We start from the raw sequence: 20,193 nt of genomic DNA, 5'->3' as shown, positions 1-20,193 counted from the left end.
GACGGCTGCTATACTCCAACTTGTAGTCGGCTGGCTGTTACTTTATAACTCGGAATGTCTTCGGCGGTAGCCACACTGGAACTCGAACTGATCGATACGCACTGTGCATCCACTTATATAGCTGCAGTGCTTGCCTGTGGCGTAATGAGTGCCACGTCACAGTAGGACGTTGATTACGGTTACGTTAGCGTTGCGCGTTACGTCACCGCGTGACGTCACCGCGGAGGGGAGTGGCGGGGAGCGCTACGTTACCGTGGAGAGGAGGGGGGTTCTCAGTCGCGCAACATGTTACAATATGATGGCTGGATATATAACTACATGCATTCTGAACCTTGGTGCTAATTGGAAGAGCTTGACACCCCAACCACTTTACCCCTAAGAAAATAGCCCTTGTTACAAATAGCATAGGAGGCTGGGTGGGGCCCAGAATCAGTTTGGACACTAGGGAGAAGAGACATATCTTGGTCAGTACAGGAATTGAACCGCAATTCCTCAGTTGTCTAACCTGTTGCATAATCTATATACCATCTGGGCTATCCTTGCTGCAGTCTGTTTCATTAACATTGACAAAATTTAGTTATATGGGCTTATGAGAGTTAAGTTTTTGGAAGAATATATCTTGGGCCTTGTGGCATACACTGAGGTGAAACTCAGGTGTAACCAATTTCTGCCTTTGGAAGTTGGGTTGTATTTGTTATTTTTAAGGGGGTCTCCATCCCTATTCAGTGTTAAACTACAAGTCTTTATCTCACACCCTCTGTATCCAGTCACTTAAATGATTGAGCTATTTCATGTATGATTTACTCCTCTTGGAGCTATTCCAGGTATCATCATCACCGGAATTTAAATTGATAAAACTTGAAAAATATGCAGTACCCATCACTTAAGCAATATCATACATAGTCGTTTTCCAGTAATGGGTACGTTACTACAGTTGTTATTTCTGATTTCACAGTTGCGAAAAAGTGTACCATGTTATCAGACAGAGCTTTCATGTGGTCTTCCATGTAATGTGAATTTGCCTTGTGGACGTCATCGTTGTATTTTACCTTGCCACAAGGGACCATGCCTTAAGGAGGGCCAAACTTGCACACAGCCATGCACTACACCACGAAGCCTCTGTGGTCATAACTGTGCAGCTCCTTGTCATGATGGGCCATGCCCAGATACACTGTGTAAGGAAATGGTAAGTGTGATGTTTGATCACAGAAATTACAACATGTCAAGAAAGTTGTCAAAGCTGAAGACATTTTCTAGTTTTGCTCACAGTGTTTTAGAATTGCAGTTTATTGCTATAGACTTTAACATTGTTTCTTATTAAGACTATTTTCAAAGAATAAAAGTGTTAATTTCCTGTTGTATATATTCGACTAATATGTAAAATTTTATAATTTTAATGCTTTTAATTAACTTACGTAGTTTCAAATTAGTGTTGTTTAATGATTATCATTCATGCTTATCTAAAAGTTTTTATTCCATTACTGTTGATGGCCAATTTTAACATTATTTTCAAGGTTTTTGTCATTTCTTTCAAGGAAAGCTATAGCTTCAAAAGTGGTGTTTTCTCTATCAAAAATATGAGTATGCAGTTTATCATGGCTCTTAACATTTCTGTAGAATATGGAATTTTAAATGTTACGTGACATCAGAGTTAACGCTGGCATAAATACCAAGTCAGAAAATTTAATTTAATATTGATTGATGAAATTGTGGCTTCTTGAGGAGGAGGAGAATTGTTGTTGTTGTTGTTGTTGTTGTTAATTAGCATCCATTACCAGATATGGTTAAGTTGATGAAATTATGAGGGAGATAAGAAATGCATACGAAGTATTGTCACATGATAGAATGACTTAAGACAGGGTTTGGATTGGTAATTGGATTTATTAAATACGATGGGGTACCCAAAAGAAACCGAACTAATTTTTTTGTGGACAGAGCTTTTGTAGTACCGCGTTTTGCTGCTATGAGCGCATAGAGCTAACATTCCTGAGTCGATAAGCCAACTACCGTTGCTTCAGAAGGTAAGTACTAGTTTCGGCAGAGTTTATAGTGACAACTGTTTCGTGTGATCATCGTTTTTGCAATGGCTGATTTTCGTGAACAGCGTGCGGCGGTGAAATTCTGCTTTTTGCTCGGGAAAAGTGGAACAGAAACTCTTGAAATGTTTAAAACAGCGTACAAGGACAATGCTATGGGGAAAACTCAAATGTTTGAGAGGTTTTCCCGTTTCAAAAATGGTGAAATGTCAATTGATGACAAACCTCGTTCTGGTCGTCCTTCTATGGCCCGAAGACATGAAAATGTTGAAAAAATTCGTGATATCATCAAGGAAGATCGATGACGGACCATTGAAGAAATTGTGGAGCTGTCGGGAGTGACTTCGAGCTCAGCGGCCAGATTTGTGGCAGTCGGGTGACTGGTTTTTCCATCATGACAATGCCCCTGCTCACACAGCCCTGTCTGTATGACAGTTCTTGACCAAAAATGGTATGACCCCTGTTCCTCACCCGACCTTGCCCCATGCAACTTTTTTTTGTTTCCTCGAATGAAAAGAGACATGAAAGGAAAAAACGACGGAGGCGCTGTCAAGCGTCTCAAAAGATGAATTTAGACAATGTTTTGAAAAATGGAATTAAAGACTAGACAAGTGTATTAGTGTAAGTGGAGAGTACTTTGAAGGGGATTGAAGGTTTATGCTTAAAATTTGAATAAATAAGTTTAAAAAAAATAAGTTCGGTTTCTTTTGGGTGCCCCCTCGTACATAGGTCGTAACTACAAGTAAGCATAGTGCTATTGCTAACTCACACACTCAGTAGGTCACTACAGCATGTACTGTTTCTTCTCAGTCTTTGTGTCATAATGGCTTCCAGTGCTGTAGATTCCTCAACTTCCGTGTTCACAGCTTTAGGTCCTCGCTGGCTGGCACTGTTGCTCCCGAGCTCAACTAACTGGCTTCAAACTGCTGAAGTCTCAACTAACTAAGGCACTCACCGACCAACTTACTTCACTCTAGCTCACTAGCTCACTGCACTGCACTATTTTTTTTATTGCTAGTGGGGTGGAACTAAGTCCCTTGTACTGCAGCCACTTCTGGCCTATTGTACCAGCCCCAGATAATATATGAGGGTGATTGTGGAGCAGTTGGTGGAATGAAGATTGGCTGGGGAAACCGAAGTACTCGGAGAAAACCTGCCCCAGCGCCACTTTGTCCACCACAAATCCAACTTGACCAGACCCGGGCTGCTGTGGTGGGAAGCCAGTGACTATTATTATTATTATTATTATTATTATTATTATTTTATTAGAGGGGTGGGTTTCCCCATGCACTTAGACCAGTTATTGGTCCATTATGTGCCCCCCTTTAATTTATACTGTTGCCATACCCTACTGGTAAAGGTGCATGCTATCAGCCCCGTTCAGCCAACGAGGTCGGCCCTCAGTACCTCGATACTTCCCCCATATACCAGAGGCATTGGAAACTTGCCTAATTTTGCTCAGAGGTCTCCTAGAGACATGAGGATCTTTTACGTGCTGTAAATCTACGACATGGGACCCACGGCTTAAAGTCCCTCCCGGAGGACTTGTTCCCTGAATTTTTCCGCCCTTAAAAATTCCACGACCTCCACCGGGTTTGAACCCGCGTACCTTGAGTCATGAGGTGGGAATGTTACCCCTAGACTACGGAGGCTGCTAAGTCAGCGACTAACTGCTTGAGCTATGGCATGGCCAGCCGCACTGCATTCACTGCCTGTCCAAAGTCAAAGTCACATTGTGACTGACGGTCAGTCAGTCAGTCAGTAAGCCTTGGTGTTGAACATATTTATTACTGTTTGACAGTTAAGGTCTTTTTCTTTGTGGGGCACCGTCTCTGACAGGAGGATGGGTCTGTCATTTGTACATGCTGCTGACCTTTGCCAGCATAGTCTTTCTCAGGTCTGAGTCCCTTGGGACTTGCAACCATATTTTACTGTCTCAGATTTGAGAGTTCCCTTTTCGTCATCTCCTACGACTCACAGGGTCACAGTGGAGGTATTCGACGCTGCCTCCCCTTGGCGATGCCTGTTTCAACATGGTCAAGTGATATAGCCTGAGAGTGACCCATAGAAAACACTGCTTCCAACAGTACTTCCATCATTGCACACAGGCTGCTGCCTAGCAACAGTTCCAGTACTGTTTCATATTTACAAAGCTGTTGCCTAGCATTGGCCATTGTATCGTTTATTTTGCAACCGTTGCCTAGCAGTGGGTCTATATGCCACAGTATTAACTGGAAAGCTTGAAGAGAAGAAACATTTGGGAGACTAGATATACATGGAAGGGTATTATTAAAATGGATCCTTGAGAAATGCTCAGATGACATGGGCTAGATTCATGCCTGAGGATAAGGATCAGTGTGCTCTTGTGAAGACATTATTAAATATTTTATTCTGTAACATGCAGGGAATGTCTACACTATCTGAGCGACATAGCTTTTAAAGAAGGACTTCGCTCCATGAAATTATGGTGATTGCTGTGCTTTTGCTCCATATTACATAGATTGTTGCATAATAGTTTTCTTCCCATATTTCCAGATCTAGAATGCATACAGTTTTCTTTGCCCCATCATATCCTCCCAACATTTTAGAAGCATTCCGGTTTTATATATTACAATTTACAGGTGAAGGTAACATGTGAGTGCAGACATCGTTCAATGAGTCGAGCATGCTCAGACAACACAAAAGAGTACCAGCGTATTGCAACCTCACTCCTTGCTTCCAAAATGGCTGATATGCAGCTTGGTCATTCTGTTGACATTACAGACATTCTGGGGAACCCTTCAACTAGAAAGATGAGCCTGAAGACGTAAGTTTGTGTTCAGTATAAGCACCGTTTTCTTGCAGTTTTAAGACTGTGTGTGTGAACCTTTAGTTTGTTTGGAATAAACTTATGCATGGGAGACACATGTAAACATAGTAACAGAATATTAATTTTGGTATTATTTGTCTCCATATGGGACGAGATTGAATGTAGAGGCTTCATATAATCATAATAATGTTGCCCAATATCTGCAGTTTTGTTTTGTCACGTATATTCCAGCTTTATTTAAGATACAGTTATTGTATCTTTGGAAATTCTCCATCATCCTGTTTTCTATTTAAAACGTTTTGGAGACTGGATTCTGTCTCCTTCCTCTAGTAAAATCCTATTGGGCCCAATCAATAGAGCTAAACTAGCTAGACTATTACTATCAATTGGGCCTAACTGAGTAGGTTTTTACTTGAGGAAGGAGACAGAATCCAGTCTCCAAAACGTTTTAAATAGAAAACGGGATGATAGGTACATTTTAAACAGAGAACAGGGGACAATAGATAATGTCCAGAGGCACAGTAATTGTATTAATATACCATCATCACACACTTAAGGCACTGTTATGGCATTTACCTGTAGGACCTGAGGAAACTGCTGAAAGCTGTAGAATGACTGGTCCATGGGCCAAATTCTGTTTCCAGGCTCTTGAAGGGACATATTGCAGTACCAGATACTGCAGTTGATAATGGTGTGGAGCTTTTAGATTTATTTGAGATAAGCAAACTATGATTTCCAAGTAATGTGTCTCAGTGTTTCCCCCGAACAGATGCTTTACTCTGTGCTCTATGGTTGGGAGTTGAAGCACTGGCCTCTGCATGGACCCCATTAATACTTGTCTGATTTTATGCAGCAATATTAATTATTAATGGAGAAGTATTAATTAATTAAGTAGTGATTAATGGAGAAGTACTAAACTTTAATTGATGCAAGTAAAGAGGTTGGTCTAGAAGTAAACACAGAGAAAACTAAGTATATGTTACTGTCTCGTCACCAAAATGCAGGGCAAAATCATGACATATAGATAGGAAACAGATGTTTTGAAAATGTGGCACAGTTCAGATATTTGGGAACAACGATAATAGATTGAAACCTGATTCAGGAGGAAATTGAGAGGAGATTGAACTGAGGTAATGCTTGCTACCATTCAGTCCAGAACCTTTTGTCTTTTCATCTGCTGTCCAAAAACATAAAAATTAGAATATACAAAACTATAATTTTGCCCGTGGTTCTGTATGGGTGTGAAACTTGGTCTCTGACATTAAGGGAGGAACATAGACTGAGGGTGTTGAGGAGAATATTTGGACCGAAGAGAGGTGAAGTGACAGGAGGTTGGAGAAAACTGCATAATGAGGAGCTTCATAACTTGTACTCTTCTCCAAGTATAATTAAAATTATCTAGTCAAGGAGGATGAGGTGTGCAGGTCATGTAGCACGAATGGGGGAGATGAGGAATGCATATAGGATATTGGTGGAAAAGCCAGAAGGAAAGAGACCACAGGGAAGACCAAGTCATAGGTGGGTGGACAATATTAGAATGGATCTTAGAGAGAGAGGATGGGATGGTATGGATTGGATATATCTGGCTGAGGATAGGGACCAGTGGAGGGCTCTTGTGAACATGGTAATGAACCTTTGGGTTCCATAAAATGCTGGGAAATTCTTGAGTAGCTGCTGAATTGGTGGCTCGTCCAGAAGGGCTCAGCTCCGCGAGTAAGTAAGTAAGTAATGGAGAAGTACTAATTAGTTGGATTATGAAGTCACTGTATCTTGCAACCATAGTTGTATAATGTTATATTTTGAGTAATGAAGATTATAATTTTCTGAATAAATGAGAGACCTGTAGATGGTAGTGATTGATTAATCTGCATTGTCCCTCTCCTCAGTAGTTACAGTGCCATACTTGTAAACCCCTTCAGAATAAAAGAAGAAACTACTGTTACAGAATTATAAACTTCAGTTTTTTTGGTGAATATCAGAATATAGTTTGGTCAAGCCTTTTGTAGGATTTCTTCACATAAGTGTAAAGTTCTGCATATTCGATCTAGTTCTGTTATGTCTGTCTGACATGCTGTATTTGATATCTTTGTATATATTTATGTGGAGATAATCTTAGAGAAACAATAGTGAATGAACAGTTGTTCCATTCAAGTGACCTGGAAAGTTAATATTGGATTGTTCAGTATATGGTTACTTCCCTGGTTAAAATCACAATTATAGACTGCATTCACATTGCCCCATCAGAATCCTCTGTTTAATGATGTACAGTTTTATTCTTTATTGTGAATGTTAGCTGCACAGTGTAGGCCTAGTATGAAAGATTGTCAGCTAATTTTGTGGTGAAAATTCTGTGCCATCACCATATTGTATTTGTAAATTTTATTTCAGATTGGACTGCACTGAGGAATGCCGTGTAATTGAGCGGAATCGTCGGCTTGCTATTGGACTACAAATCCGTAATCCTGACTTGAGTGCTAAACTCACACCTCGCTACTCTGAATTCATGCGTCAGTGGGCTAAGAAAGATCCCCATTTCTGTAGCATGGTCCATGATAAACTTACAGAGTTGGTACAGCTTGCTAAACAGGTATTAATTCATTTGTCTGTGATTGAAATATGTCTCCCATTTTTTTGTTTTGTCATGTTTGTGTGAAGATTGCTGTAGGAGACCATATATGTTGCAATGCATAAACCAGTCTATTTCTCCTGCTGTTCTCTTGCTAAGGAGATACAATGGAACTTCGCGTAACAAGCACCTCTCATAATGAGTAATTCGCATAACGAGCAAAACAAATTGTTAAAAAATGACTTGCTTAACAAGTGATGTTTCGCATAATGAGTGACAAGAGGGGAAGTCCCAGATTGTGCGCTTGCTACATCAGTCTGTGTTTAGCGCTCGTTCTGCCAGCATCTTAGTGTTGCTTGTGATCACACATTTTTCCAAACTTGTGTTCAAACATATTATTTGTTTTTTTTTTTGTGCAAAGTTTAATAACCCTTGCAAAAATGTTCCCGAAGAAAAAGCCGCAAAAGACAGACATAAGAGAATAAAAATAACTGTAGAAATGAAACGTAAAATCATTGAAAAGCGAGAACGAGGTGTAGCGTGGCTGAACTAGCACGCATACAATCGGTCTACATCAAAGATTTGCACTATCCTCAAGAACAAGGACAAGATTAAGGAGATAGATGCTTCAGAGGGAGTGACAAGAATATCTACACAACGGTTACGTATTCTAGACGATGTTGAAAAGTTGCTCCTCATATGGACTTTTTCTTTGTTTTCTGCAAATTGAATTCACATTCCAGGTTGGTTCATTCCACATAGAAGAAAAGATGAAGATGATTCACGCTCCTTAACAGTGTATATATAATTGCTTTGAATAAATATTATACATAAAATTTTTTGAGAATTTTTTTCGACATGGAATGCATTATCGTATTTTACATTAATTTATATGGGAAAAATTGTTTCGCTTTACGAGTAAGATTCTGGAACAAATTATGCTCGTTAAGCGAGGTTCCACTATATATGATTTCATGCATATGGGGTCCAGTAGTTACATACCTTCTTATCTTGAGGCACTATAGTAATAAATAATAAGAATTTTAAATTTATTTAAAAATTAAAGCAGCAATAAAAGAAATTATGGCTGTTTTGGGAATCCCCCATCCCATAGCCAATCATTTTGCTGAGTATCCAACACAGATTAACATATGACATGAATGATGGACATGAAGAAAACTTGAAATGCTGTTAAATCTGGCAAATGCATCAAGCATAGAATTTAAAATAAATTCCTTTCTATAAAGTGGGAATTTTATAGACACAAGGGTGCACCATCTCTGTTGAGTGGAGGATATATGTTTCTTTGTTTATTTGGTTACTCTTAACAGTACTTCATCATCTGCAGAAGTTTAAATGATAATGATGAAAGGATGATTAAATATTTTGAATTAATGGAGGCAAAATGGAGTCAGGGTATTATACTGGCATATACAAAGAAGGATGAGCAAACCACTTGAGAAGGCTGCACCATAGCTCAAGCAGTTAGTCGCTGGCTTCCCACTACAGTGGCCCGGGTTCGATCCCGGGTCTGGTCAAGTGGGATTTGTGGTGGACAAAGTGACGCTGGGGCAGGTTTTCTCAGAGTACTTCGGTTTCCCCTGCCAATCTTCATTCCACCAATTGCTCCACAATCACCCTCACCTAACATCTGGGACTGGTACAGTATGCCAGAAGTGGCCGCAGTACAAGGGACTTAGTCCCACCCCACTAGCAAAAGAACACTAGAGAGATCTTCATCAGGAGTGGTGGTTTCTGACTGCAATTCGAAACAAATGAATCAGTAAAGAAACATACTACTTGGTGTGATGCAGGGTAGTTTCATAAGAAGTCAATAGGTTTCCAGTAATTTGTTCTGCAAAAGACTGGGTGTGATGTGGAAGGGTTTTATGTGAGATTGTGAAAATTGTTTTCAGAAGCAGAAACTGTAACAGCATACTTCTTGAATGTACAGTATGTTAACGGACTGTGCCCCAAAACTGAGTTGTCTCTTTAAGTTTCTGAGTTTGGGGCTCCCCTGAAGTGAATGTGTTATATAGTGCTGATTGAGAGGGTGGATTGGTAAGGATGTAGAGGGAAGTAATGATCGGATATTTTAAGATGCTGTTACATAGTGACTTTCAACATGATGTGTGTATACAGGCTGACTGTCCATGTTTTGTTTTATCTGACTCATTTCCATGCTTGTTACAGTCAAAGCAGAAGAGCCGTAGCTATTCATTTGATTCAATGAAGAGAGACAAGAGGCACTTTGTTCATGAGTATTGTGAACATTTTGGCTGTGAATCAGTTGCTTATGATCAGGAGCCAAAGCGCAATGTAGTAGCTACAGCTGCTAGAGACAAGGTAATCACAAGGGTAACAATGAGAATATTAATTATCTTAAAAGATAAAATGAACTGGATGATTATATCTGGGTATTTTTTTTGTCTTAGGCCTGGTTACCAAGCATGAGTCTGTTAGAGGTGATACAAAGGGAAAATGGCCAAAGGAAAATTCCTAAACCTGTCATAAGCAAAGCCCATTCACCATCACAGAGGTATGTGCTGCAGAGCAGTTTGGTTAACTGTAGATACCACATGCATTCATTATGAGGCTTTGTAAATAATGTAGTTAGAATTTAATGTAAAAATAGTTGTACTGTTTACTATATTATATAGTGTGAAAGAAGGGGGACAAGAACTATAATGAAGTGTTGCATTTACGATGGAGTTTATATTATACATATAGTTATACTGCTTTTTGCTTGTTGTATTTGTTACATAATTGACCAGAGTGATATACTTTATTTTGATTCTGATATACAGTAGAACTTGGTTATAATGTCATCAAAGGGACCTAAAAATAGTGTCGTTATAAACGAATGTCGTTGTAACCGAAATGGGCACTTCCACAGTAGCCTTATGTTAGTGACGTAAAAATCTACCAAAAACCGAGTTAAAATGTTGCATTTTTTAGTGAAATACATAGTTAAGTACAGACTAACGTAACATTAACGTGGAATTGCCCAAATGTGTAATATCAAAGACATATTACAGCGCTTTTCACTGACAATACACACAATATTTCACGAATCACTTTAACTTTCTCTTCAATGCTTAAAACTTTCCTTTTCATTGCCATGTTTTCGCTACTGCACTTCTCTGGGTTTAGGCAGGAACACTATAGGGTAAGTAGACAATGTGAGGTCCTGTTAGACGAGATTCTAGGAAAGGAATGCAGTTAACAACCTGCCGCGTCCTCTTGCACTATTCACGCAGTCCCACCCCACACCCTTGTTTTCGCATAAAACCCACGCTCCTCTTGCAGCCCGCGGTCGTATTCTTCCAGGACAGTCACGTCAGCAAGTAGAGAAAGTGAGGGTGGGCAGACACATCGAACTTTCCCACCATATCAGAGAAATTCAGGAATGAAAATGACGTTACATACGAGGTTGATGCATTTGTGCATGTCGTACTAAGCAAGGTATAAAAACAGTTGCTTTATGAGGAATTAGTTCGTACCATTGAATATTTGACGCAATAGACAAGGTGTCGCAGAAACCGATGTTGCTATAACCAAGTTTTACTGTATTTATTGGGTGTTCACTGGAAATGTTAATTTGTAGCTGTTTCAGTACATTCTACCTGAAGAGAGGAGCTGCATGTGATACTGCATACTGTTTGTGTTCCCCAGAATAACTTTTAAACAAATTGTCAGAGTTTCATGATGCTTGGCAGGAAGGTCAGCACCATATTTCTGTTTTCCTCCCTTCTTCCATTCCAGTTCATATTTCTATACAAGAGGTAGTGAGCAAAATTATTAAAGCCTGATTTCGCCTACTGCTGCAAATTCTGTGTTGTTAATATAATATTTAGATAATGTAAAATTAAAGTCTAGCAGTGCAGTACAATTTACCTCATTGCTTAGTATCCTGGAATTGTGTGCAGATGGTGATATGATTAAATCCTAGTCAAGCAACGCTTTTTTAATTACTTGCAGGTATAAATTGTCATCATTTTGGGGAGGATTTACTACTCCCCAAATTTTGAATCTGTTAAATGTGTCAGATATAACCTTAAAGATTTACACCACCATGTTTGTAATTATGGACTGACAAAGTTAAATTTCATATTTATATTGATCCAAAATGTTGCGTCCCTAGCTCGAGTGATATGTTATCACCATCAAACTAAAGCTAACTACAGGTTTCATAGAGTTGCCATGTCATTATTTTTGTTGTCAAAGATCTGTTACCATACCCCATTTACCCATTTTCTGTTACAGAGCCATGGATATTTTGCCAGTGAAGTGTTCTCACTCACAGTTAACTTCCAGTGCAGTTAAATCTGCTAGTTCTATTCCAGCCATAAAATCCAGTCCAGAGGAAGAAGAAATCGATTACTTTGATTTCTCATAATTTTAATCAGATAAATCATCCAATGAGAGGTGCAAGAATATTTGATCAAAAATGGGAAATGTCTTTCATGGTGAAGGTACCAATGATTCAAAATCTATAAAAGATAAAAATATATAACATTTAATACATAAATAAATAAATACAGTATATGAAATGTTAGAGACTGGAGCTCTTAGATGTCCCCCTCCAAGTACTCATTGTTAGAGGGATACAGATACAATTGCTCCTATGATGGTAATAATTTTGGTGCTTTGTTTCTGCTTATTATAAAATTTGTGAATATTGAAGGTGCAGTTAGAACTATAAGCTATTAGTATAAATTCTGTAATACCATCAGCATACCTTGCAACTTTTGTTTATTAATTTCCATGCAATTAGATGAAATGCCCCCCCCCCCAATCAAAAAACCAGTTTACTTTTTTGTGCAGTTATAAAGTTACTTCTTGAACAAGGTTATGAATACTGTACATACTATTGCTGTGATTTGAATAGAGTTGTTAAATTGTAATAACAAATAATTTTTATATATAATCAAGAAGAACATGATGGATTTTGTTGACAGTATGTAAACTCGTGTTATAATGGTATATCTAATTCAGTTTAGTTGGGATTTTTTTGGTTCATCTTTATTTAAAAATAATTCTATGTAGTAGTCTTCTTATCTACATATGGAAGAAATGCTGGTATTAGAAAAAGTGACATTCTAGCCTTCATTATAATTGCTCCATTGATTTCCATTATCAGTTGCAGAATATTGTTCTTGTTGTTGGAACTGTAACTTGGATAATTGTTTTTGCCATTTATAATGTGTAAAAACATAGAAATTGATGAAAAATTGAACTGCAGTGTGAGAAGTATGGATGCATGGAGGTTTTAGCATTCTGGGAATATTGGTTGTGTTGAATTCTTGATTTATTTTCCTTCCATTCTTTATGCTGGAATTAAGTACCAAAATTGCTTTTTGCCAGTTGGCTTTATAGTGGTAAAGCTGCACAAAAAGACAAAACTTCAGTGTTTACATGGTGTATGTGTGTCTGTATACACACACACACACATTGTGATATAGGCCTATGGATGAAGAAAATGTAACAGTAATGTATACTTTGTGTGCTGCAAGCTGCATATACATTAGCAAAACGGTGATGGATTATGTAATACAGATGCTGTGAATGCATGATTGTAAGTTTATACAAGTGTGAATTAAAGGAGATTCAGTGTTTATCTCTGTATCATATATTATGAGAAAATCATAGTATACAGCTCAGAAGGTGTAGAGTTATGAACCCAATTCCATTGAGTGATTTTTTTATTCTTGTAGGAGATATTACTTGCTTCTTATAATTGGATAGTTTTCAATTACACAGCCTGAAACTGGTCCATTTACAGAATTTGTTTATATAATTGAAATAATAGCAGGTCTTTACATTACAAAATATAATATTTTCTGTCTGCACTGCTTATTGTAGTATCAATTTTCTTCTTGTGCTGTGTGGTTTCATAAGAATGTAATTGAATCGCTTTTGAATAACTGTAGGGACTTCCATAATGTTTTATCTCTTATTCTTGTATCAGTGGTCTAGTGGTAACATGCTCGCCATTGGACCCAAAGTTCATGTTCAGACCCTCAATTTTTAAGGGCAATAAAAATCTGTAGCACAACTTCCTTCCCAAGGGAAGTAAAGCTGATGGTCCCATATCTTACAGCACATAAAAGAACTTTTCACTCATGATAAGAGATGAGTCAATGCAAAATTAGATACCATTTTCAGTCACCCACTGTGCTCATAGATGTCACTGCAGAGATATCTGGTGGACAAGAGAGGGAACAACTAAAAAATCACTCAAATCAACTAAGTATGCTGGATAAATGGATAATATAATTTTCCGAAGTGGTGTCCAAATAGAAAGTTAGAAATATGGTGATCAGTTGAGGTTATTAGCATAAGTGACATTTAGTGTGCCATTAGAAACCAACATTTCTTGTTCAGACTCCTAGAAGTATGATTTGCTGATTATATATCTAGGCCAGCAACTCATAACTTTGTTTAAATATTGGAGTCTTTCATATAATGCCAAGGCTGAGACCGCACACGGTGTCCCCTCCACATCTCTATGCATTAACACAATGACTCTCTGTATTATCTATATCCTTTGTCTCATGATATTGAGATGTGTCATTTTTGCGCCGTTGTGGAATGCCTGCTGTTGACAGGTGTTGCTGTTCCCACAATGCATAGTGGATACACACTCCCCTGAATGGCAACACATAATTATGAAGCTGCCAGAATTCTTGCAGCCCTTTTAATTCTCACTTTATACTAACACATAACATTATATGAAAATTGTAAGTCTCCTGCAGCAGGATGCATGTAATAAAGTGGTGCTTGATGCAGAATATTGTGAAATTTTCTATCATTTTTATAACACGAGATATTCTGTCAAGTAACTTAAGAACCAAAAGGACATGTGTGGTTTGCAGTATATTTTCATGCCTTTTTATGCATAGATTGCTGTTCTGTAGTAAGAACTGTACATGCCACCTCAAGAAACACCAGCTTTTGTCACTGTGCTTGCATCATTCATGTAGAGACCTTGCCAGGGATACATGCATAAATGTACACTCATAGAGTGGGTGGTTTGCACAAAATTACTACCAGGATTCAAAATAATGTGATACAGTTAGAGATATGTTCAGAATCTTGTTTTAGTGTACCACAACTCTGATCTTGGCACAGTACACAGCCACCAGAAATACTGGATTCTTTTTACTTTGTTTCTGGAAGCGCAAACCCTACAGCACTTCATATTCCTTTTAGCAGGCCAATGCACAAGTTCTTCACTTCAAGTCTGCTGCAGAAAAGTTGACTCAGGCCATAACATTTCTGACTTGTCTTCTGGAGGTGTCTTGTTCAAATGTAAGTCAGGACATTGACAGTCCTGATGGGTGTTTCATGGTTTTCCTCAGCCCCTCCAAGCAAATGCCAAGATGGTACCGCCAGTGGCTACAACCACATCTTTCCATTTCATTTTTCACTTAGCCCTATGCCATGTATCAAACTTTCCTAAGAGTATAGCATTTTTATCAGGTGGATTTTCATTGCCTGCACACATGTAAAATATTTTATAATATGCAAAAGAATGATCATGCACCACTGTTAAAGCAAAACAGAAATGGTAATCCCTAAGTGTATCTCTGGTCATAACCCATACAGTAAAGGCCAGAAAATGTATTTTTTCCACATCTTGTAGGAAATATACTAGGTCTGTCTTGAGCTGCAAGGTCTTCATAGAAGTAGCAGTTTGTTTCCCTTAAAAGCAGAGAAAATGCATGTTCAATAAACATAAAAACAGTCAAAATGGTCATGAGTTTTCATATAAACGTACCAGACATAGTTTGTTCAATCCAATTTCATTCCCCTCAAACTTATGTGCATGTGCTTTGTCCTGCCATGCCAGTTCATTGTCAGTCACATGGCTGGCATCTGATGAAATAGCTTTTATGAAGCTCTTCCTCAGATGTGCAGTTACACTACAGTCCTTTTGTTATTCACCCTTGCAACCTATTTCTTTCAGACCGATTTTTAATATTCCCAACATATCTATGCTTTCTTTATCTCTTCCATGCATGATACATGTCCTGCTATCTCATACTTGGTTTGATCACTAATAATATTTGGTAAAGACTAAAACTTATGAAGCCCTTCACTATACAATTTTCTGCAGCCCAGTGTTATTTCCTCCTAGGACCAGATATTCTCCCCAGCAACTGTTGTCAAAGACCCCTGATCTACAAAGGCCGTTCTGTATGTAATGCCTCCTATTTTTTTTGTGTTAATCTCTAATGTCTGAGCTGGAATTTGGTGTTGCAGTAAAGGTTGAACCTTCCCACCAATGTACTGTAAGTTTAGTTCTTCTGCGACAGATAGCGACAGCAGAGCAGTCCACCAAAATGGCGCCTGACATAGAAGTGCGTACGAAGCAGATATGTGTTATTGAATTTCTCACTGCCGATCAAATTGCACCCATTGACATCCATCGATGCTTGCTAGAGGTGTATGGAGATGATACAGTGGATGTCAGCACAGTTAGGCGGTGGGTAGTGCGTTTCAGCAGTGGCAAAAGTGAAGTGCACGACAAGCCACGCGCTGGGCATCCCTGCTAAGCTGCCAGTCCTCACAATGAACAGTGCCTCGATCAGCTCATCCATACAGATAGGCAGATAACGATCAGGGAACTGTGTGCATGGCTTAATATCGGCTGTAATGCATTGGAAATGATGTTGGGGAAGCTGGATTATCACAAAGTTTGTTCCAGGTGGGTCCCAAGGATGCTTACACAGGACCACAAAACTCATAGAATGGAAGTCTGTCAGGACCTGTTGCACCAGTTTGAGGCTGAAGGTGACAAGTTTCTGGACAGCATCGTCACCGGAGATGAGATGTGGTGTCACCACTACGAGCTGGAAGTCAAAAGACAGTCCATGAAGTGGCGAAATTTGGATTCCCCAAGAAAACAGAAGTTCAAGACACAGTCATCGGCAGGGAAAGTGATTTGCATGGTCTTTTGGGATAGGCGGGGTGTGATTTTCTTGGATTTCCTGGAGCCTGGTGAGACTGTCAATTCTGAACGCTACAAGACGATGCTGACTAAGCTGGAAGCCTGCATTTCCCGATTCAGACCAGAGAAGCAGACAACCTTTCGCTTACAACACAATAACGCTAGACCGCATACCAGTTTGGCTGGACTGTCCTACCACATCCACCTTATAGCCGCAATTTAGCACCTTCAGACTTCCATCTCTTTGGGCCTATGAAAGATGGACTATGTGAGCAACATTTTTCAGACAATGATGCTGTCATTGCAGCTGTAAGAAAGTGGCTAGCCTGTGCTGGCGCAGACTTTTACAAGCACAACATACAGGCTCTTGTTCATCGCTGGCAAAAGTGCGTAACGAATGGTGGTGATTATGTGGAAAAATAGGAGGCATTATATACAGAACGCTCCTCGTATGTTCTTTCATTAATGTGTAGAGATTGAGTTTACTACCTATACAAAACATTGAGCAAAATTATAGTTCAGTATCTTCCTACTTTTTACATAGGATTTGGGGAGAAAATGTATGACATGAACAGCAACACACATTCTCTGAATTAATCTCTTCTTATGTACTTCATTAACACAATCTTTATCTGTTACTTTCATTCAAATATTTAAACTCTGCCCTTATTTTTGTTGTGATTTCATATGCTTAAAAAATCATCAGCAAAACTAGAAGCTTAATTGTGCCATTCAAGTTCCTCCTAATTTAAATGAACCTTCATAATAGCATATTATTATTAATAATTTTATTTCCATGGATCCTCATATAGCTGGAACACCAGCCGATACAGAAATAGTCAATGAAAACAAGACAAATCACATTGATCACATGAATACAATTAGATTATATAAATACAAGGAAGGCTAATTGGATTGGTCATGTTTTACGCAGAAACTGCCTTCTAAAAGAAGTTATCGAAGGAAAGATAGATGGGCGGATAGAAGTGACAAGAAGACGTAAGAAGATGCTGGATGACCTTGGGGACAGAAGAGGATACTGTCATTTGAAGGAGAAAGCTCTAGATTGCATTAAGTGGAGGAATTGTTTTGGAAGAGACTGTGGACCTGTCGTCTTTGACAGATTACTGATGATGATGATGAAATACAATCAATTACATAATTACAGTACTTAATCCATCATAATTAGAATTATGTCATTTAAATAAAATTATTACTGTCACGAAAGGTGGATGCAAGATTTAACACCAACATAATTTGACTATTTTTAATAAAGGTTGGAGTTTAAACACTCATCAACAGAGTAAAAAGTATTTGAGATCAACAGTGGTTTTAACTCCATTTTAAAGCTTCTGAAATTTTCTAAAATTCTTATTCTTTCCAGCAGTTTATTGTATAATCTACTTGCCTTGTTTAACACATTATTCTCAAAAAGGGCTGTCCTACATGCTTGGATATATAACTTATTTTTTTCTCTCGTATCGTACTCGTACTTCTGGAAATTACATTCCAGATTATCTCTCAATTGTTTGATACAACATAATATAGTCAAGATATAGAGAGGGCACGGTCAGAATTTTGAATTGGAAAAATATATTTCTACAAGACATTCTTTTATTCACCCCCACTATTAGTCACATCACCTTTTTTGTATCCAAAAGATCATTATACTACCTTTATCCCATATTTCAGTCTTGACTGAAAGTAAGAATAATAGATAGATCTAACCATTTTATAGCTCATGATTTCCTATGATGTTTTAATAATAAAGTAAGCCTTATTTAAATTTGTACATACAGATTTAATATGGATATTCCATCTCAAATTTTCAGTAATTTTTATTCCTAAGAACTTTACATCCAATTTATAAGGGATTTCTACATAATTATAAACAATACAAGGTTTACAAACTCTTTCCCTTTGTCTTGGGTGGAATGATAGCGCACAAGACTTCCTAGTATTTAATATTAGCTCATTCTTATTAAACCAACTTTCTAAGTGGTTCATTAGGAGAGTTGTTTTTTCTTTATGCTTATTTTCTTCCTTATCTATAATCAAGATATTTATATCGGCATAAAGCGCCTTTTCAACATCTGGTATATAATTTGGTAAATCATTTATATATATGAGAAATAACAGGGGTCCCAAGATAGAGCCCTGTAGGACACCACTTAAATTCTTCCTAGGAGGCAACAAATATTTCATTTGGGTACCCTTTAACACACGTGTGATTTCTAAAATTGGGTTCTATATTTGACAAATAAGATTGAATTTATTTGCAATACCTCTAATCCCATATGTTTCTAATTTGTCTAGTAAAATTTTATGGTTTAAAACATCATAAGCTTTTGTTAAATCTAAAAATAATCCTACCACCTGCTGTTTATTCTCATTGGTTTTCTGAATATTATTTAAAAATGTGTGGCAGGCATATTCAGTTGATTTTCCTTGTCTGAACCCAAATTGTGCATTGGAAATTATATTATTTTTTTCTATAAAGGAATTTACATTATCTTTTCCAGTATTTTAGAAAATACTGACAATATGGACATTGGCCTATAATTTAGAATCTCTCTTTCATCTCCCTCTGGGATAGGCTTTATTAAATACCACAATTTTTATTACTATTTCTAGAGCTCTTAGGGGCAGGGTTAAATCTATAACTTTTATTTAAAACATTGTTTCAGTGTGGTAAATACTGTCATGTATTTAGGGGTTTGTGACTAGATGGGGTATGGATTAGATAAGAAGATGAGGAATACTTGATAATTTTTTAAGGTGATATATTCTTTGTGACCCAATATAGCATCTAGTATTAGCTCTGACCTCATAAAAGTTTTGAACAGTCTCTAGTGGAATTTTATACCACTCTTCTTGAAGAACACCAAGTTGCTTTAGAGATGTTGGAGGTGGGAATCTGTTCCTCACTCTAGTCTTGAAAACTGACCACAGTGGTTCAATAATGCTCAAATTTGGTGATTGTGCTGGCCAGGGAAAATGAAGTTCACCTGTATGCTCTTCAGACAATGACTGAACAGTTTCAGCTGTGTGAATGAGGACATTATCATCTTGGAAAACTGCTTCACTATTCAGAAATAACATCCTGATCATAGGATGCACCTGATTACCTAACTTGTCCACATACTCCCAGTAATTAGCCATGAAAGGTAATAATCAAACCATCACAGAACTTCTCCCATGTTTCACTGTTGGAACCAGGCATTCCGGATTGTAGGCTTCCTTGGGCGTTCTCCAGACGTATACTCTTCCAGAAATAGGAATCAGGGTGAAGTACAACTCATCTGACCATACCATTCATGTGTTTCCAGTTGTCTGATGTCCAGGTTCTATGGTAGTGACATCATCCTCCACATATCAGAGCACTGCTTTCAACAATTAGAGATTTAGCAATCGCAGCCTACCGTGGATTTTGGATTTATGAAGCTCATGTTGGACAGTTTGTGGAAACGGAATCTTCAAGATGGATATTCAGTTCTGCTGTCACCTGTGCTGTAGTAGTTCTGTGATTTTTCGAAACAGACTTTTTCAATTTACGATTATTTCTTTCTGGCAATGCTGATTTTCGCCCACTGTTCCTCTTCACTGATGTCTTCCCATCCTCCCCATGATTCTTTTGTGTCAACATAACCTTAGAACCTGTGGCAGTTTTTGTCACAGATGGTCCAGCTAACGGAAGAATGTCAACAATGAAGAAGGCAGGAGGAAATACAGGAGAGTGAGGAATGAATTGAAAAGAGCCATGGACAGGGCCAAAAAGGAATATCTTGAGAAGATATGTAATGAGATTATAGAATTTCAAAGAACA

The 20,193-nt window shown here is 38.1% G+C and overlaps 1 protein-coding gene across 2 annotated transcripts in view; it reads left to right on the top strand.

Moving 5' to 3' along the window:
- LOC111867715 (protein shuttle craft) overlaps positions 1–13,031 on the top strand; it is a 39,861-nt gene extending 26,830 nt beyond the window's left edge. For both annotated transcript variants that reach the window (XM_023857789.2, XM_023857790.2), the window contains exons 10-15: positions 956–1,186; positions 4,658–4,842; positions 7,234–7,432; positions 9,605–9,757; positions 9,847–9,950; positions 11,678–13,031. In XM_023857789.2, coding sequence (XP_023713557.1) covers positions 956–1,186; positions 4,658–4,842; positions 7,234–7,432; positions 9,605–9,757; positions 9,847–9,950; positions 11,678–11,810 — 1,005 coding nt within the window. In that variant the 3' untranslated portion in view covers positions 11,811–13,031. The remainder of the gene's footprint in view (positions 1–955; positions 1,187–4,657; positions 4,843–7,233; positions 7,433–9,604; positions 9,758–9,846; positions 9,951–11,677) is intronic.
- Positions 13,032–20,193: the final 7,162 nt, after the last annotated feature.

Source organism: Cryptotermes secundus, unplaced genomic scaffold (assembly GCF_002891405.2).
Source record: "Cryptotermes secundus unplaced genomic scaffold, Csec_1.0 scaffold1555, whole genome shotgun sequence".
NCBI classification, from domain to species: Eukaryota; Metazoa; Arthropoda; class Insecta; order Blattodea; family Kalotermitidae; genus Cryptotermes; species Cryptotermes secundus.
This window is presented reverse-complemented; position numbering and strand designations above follow the sequence as displayed.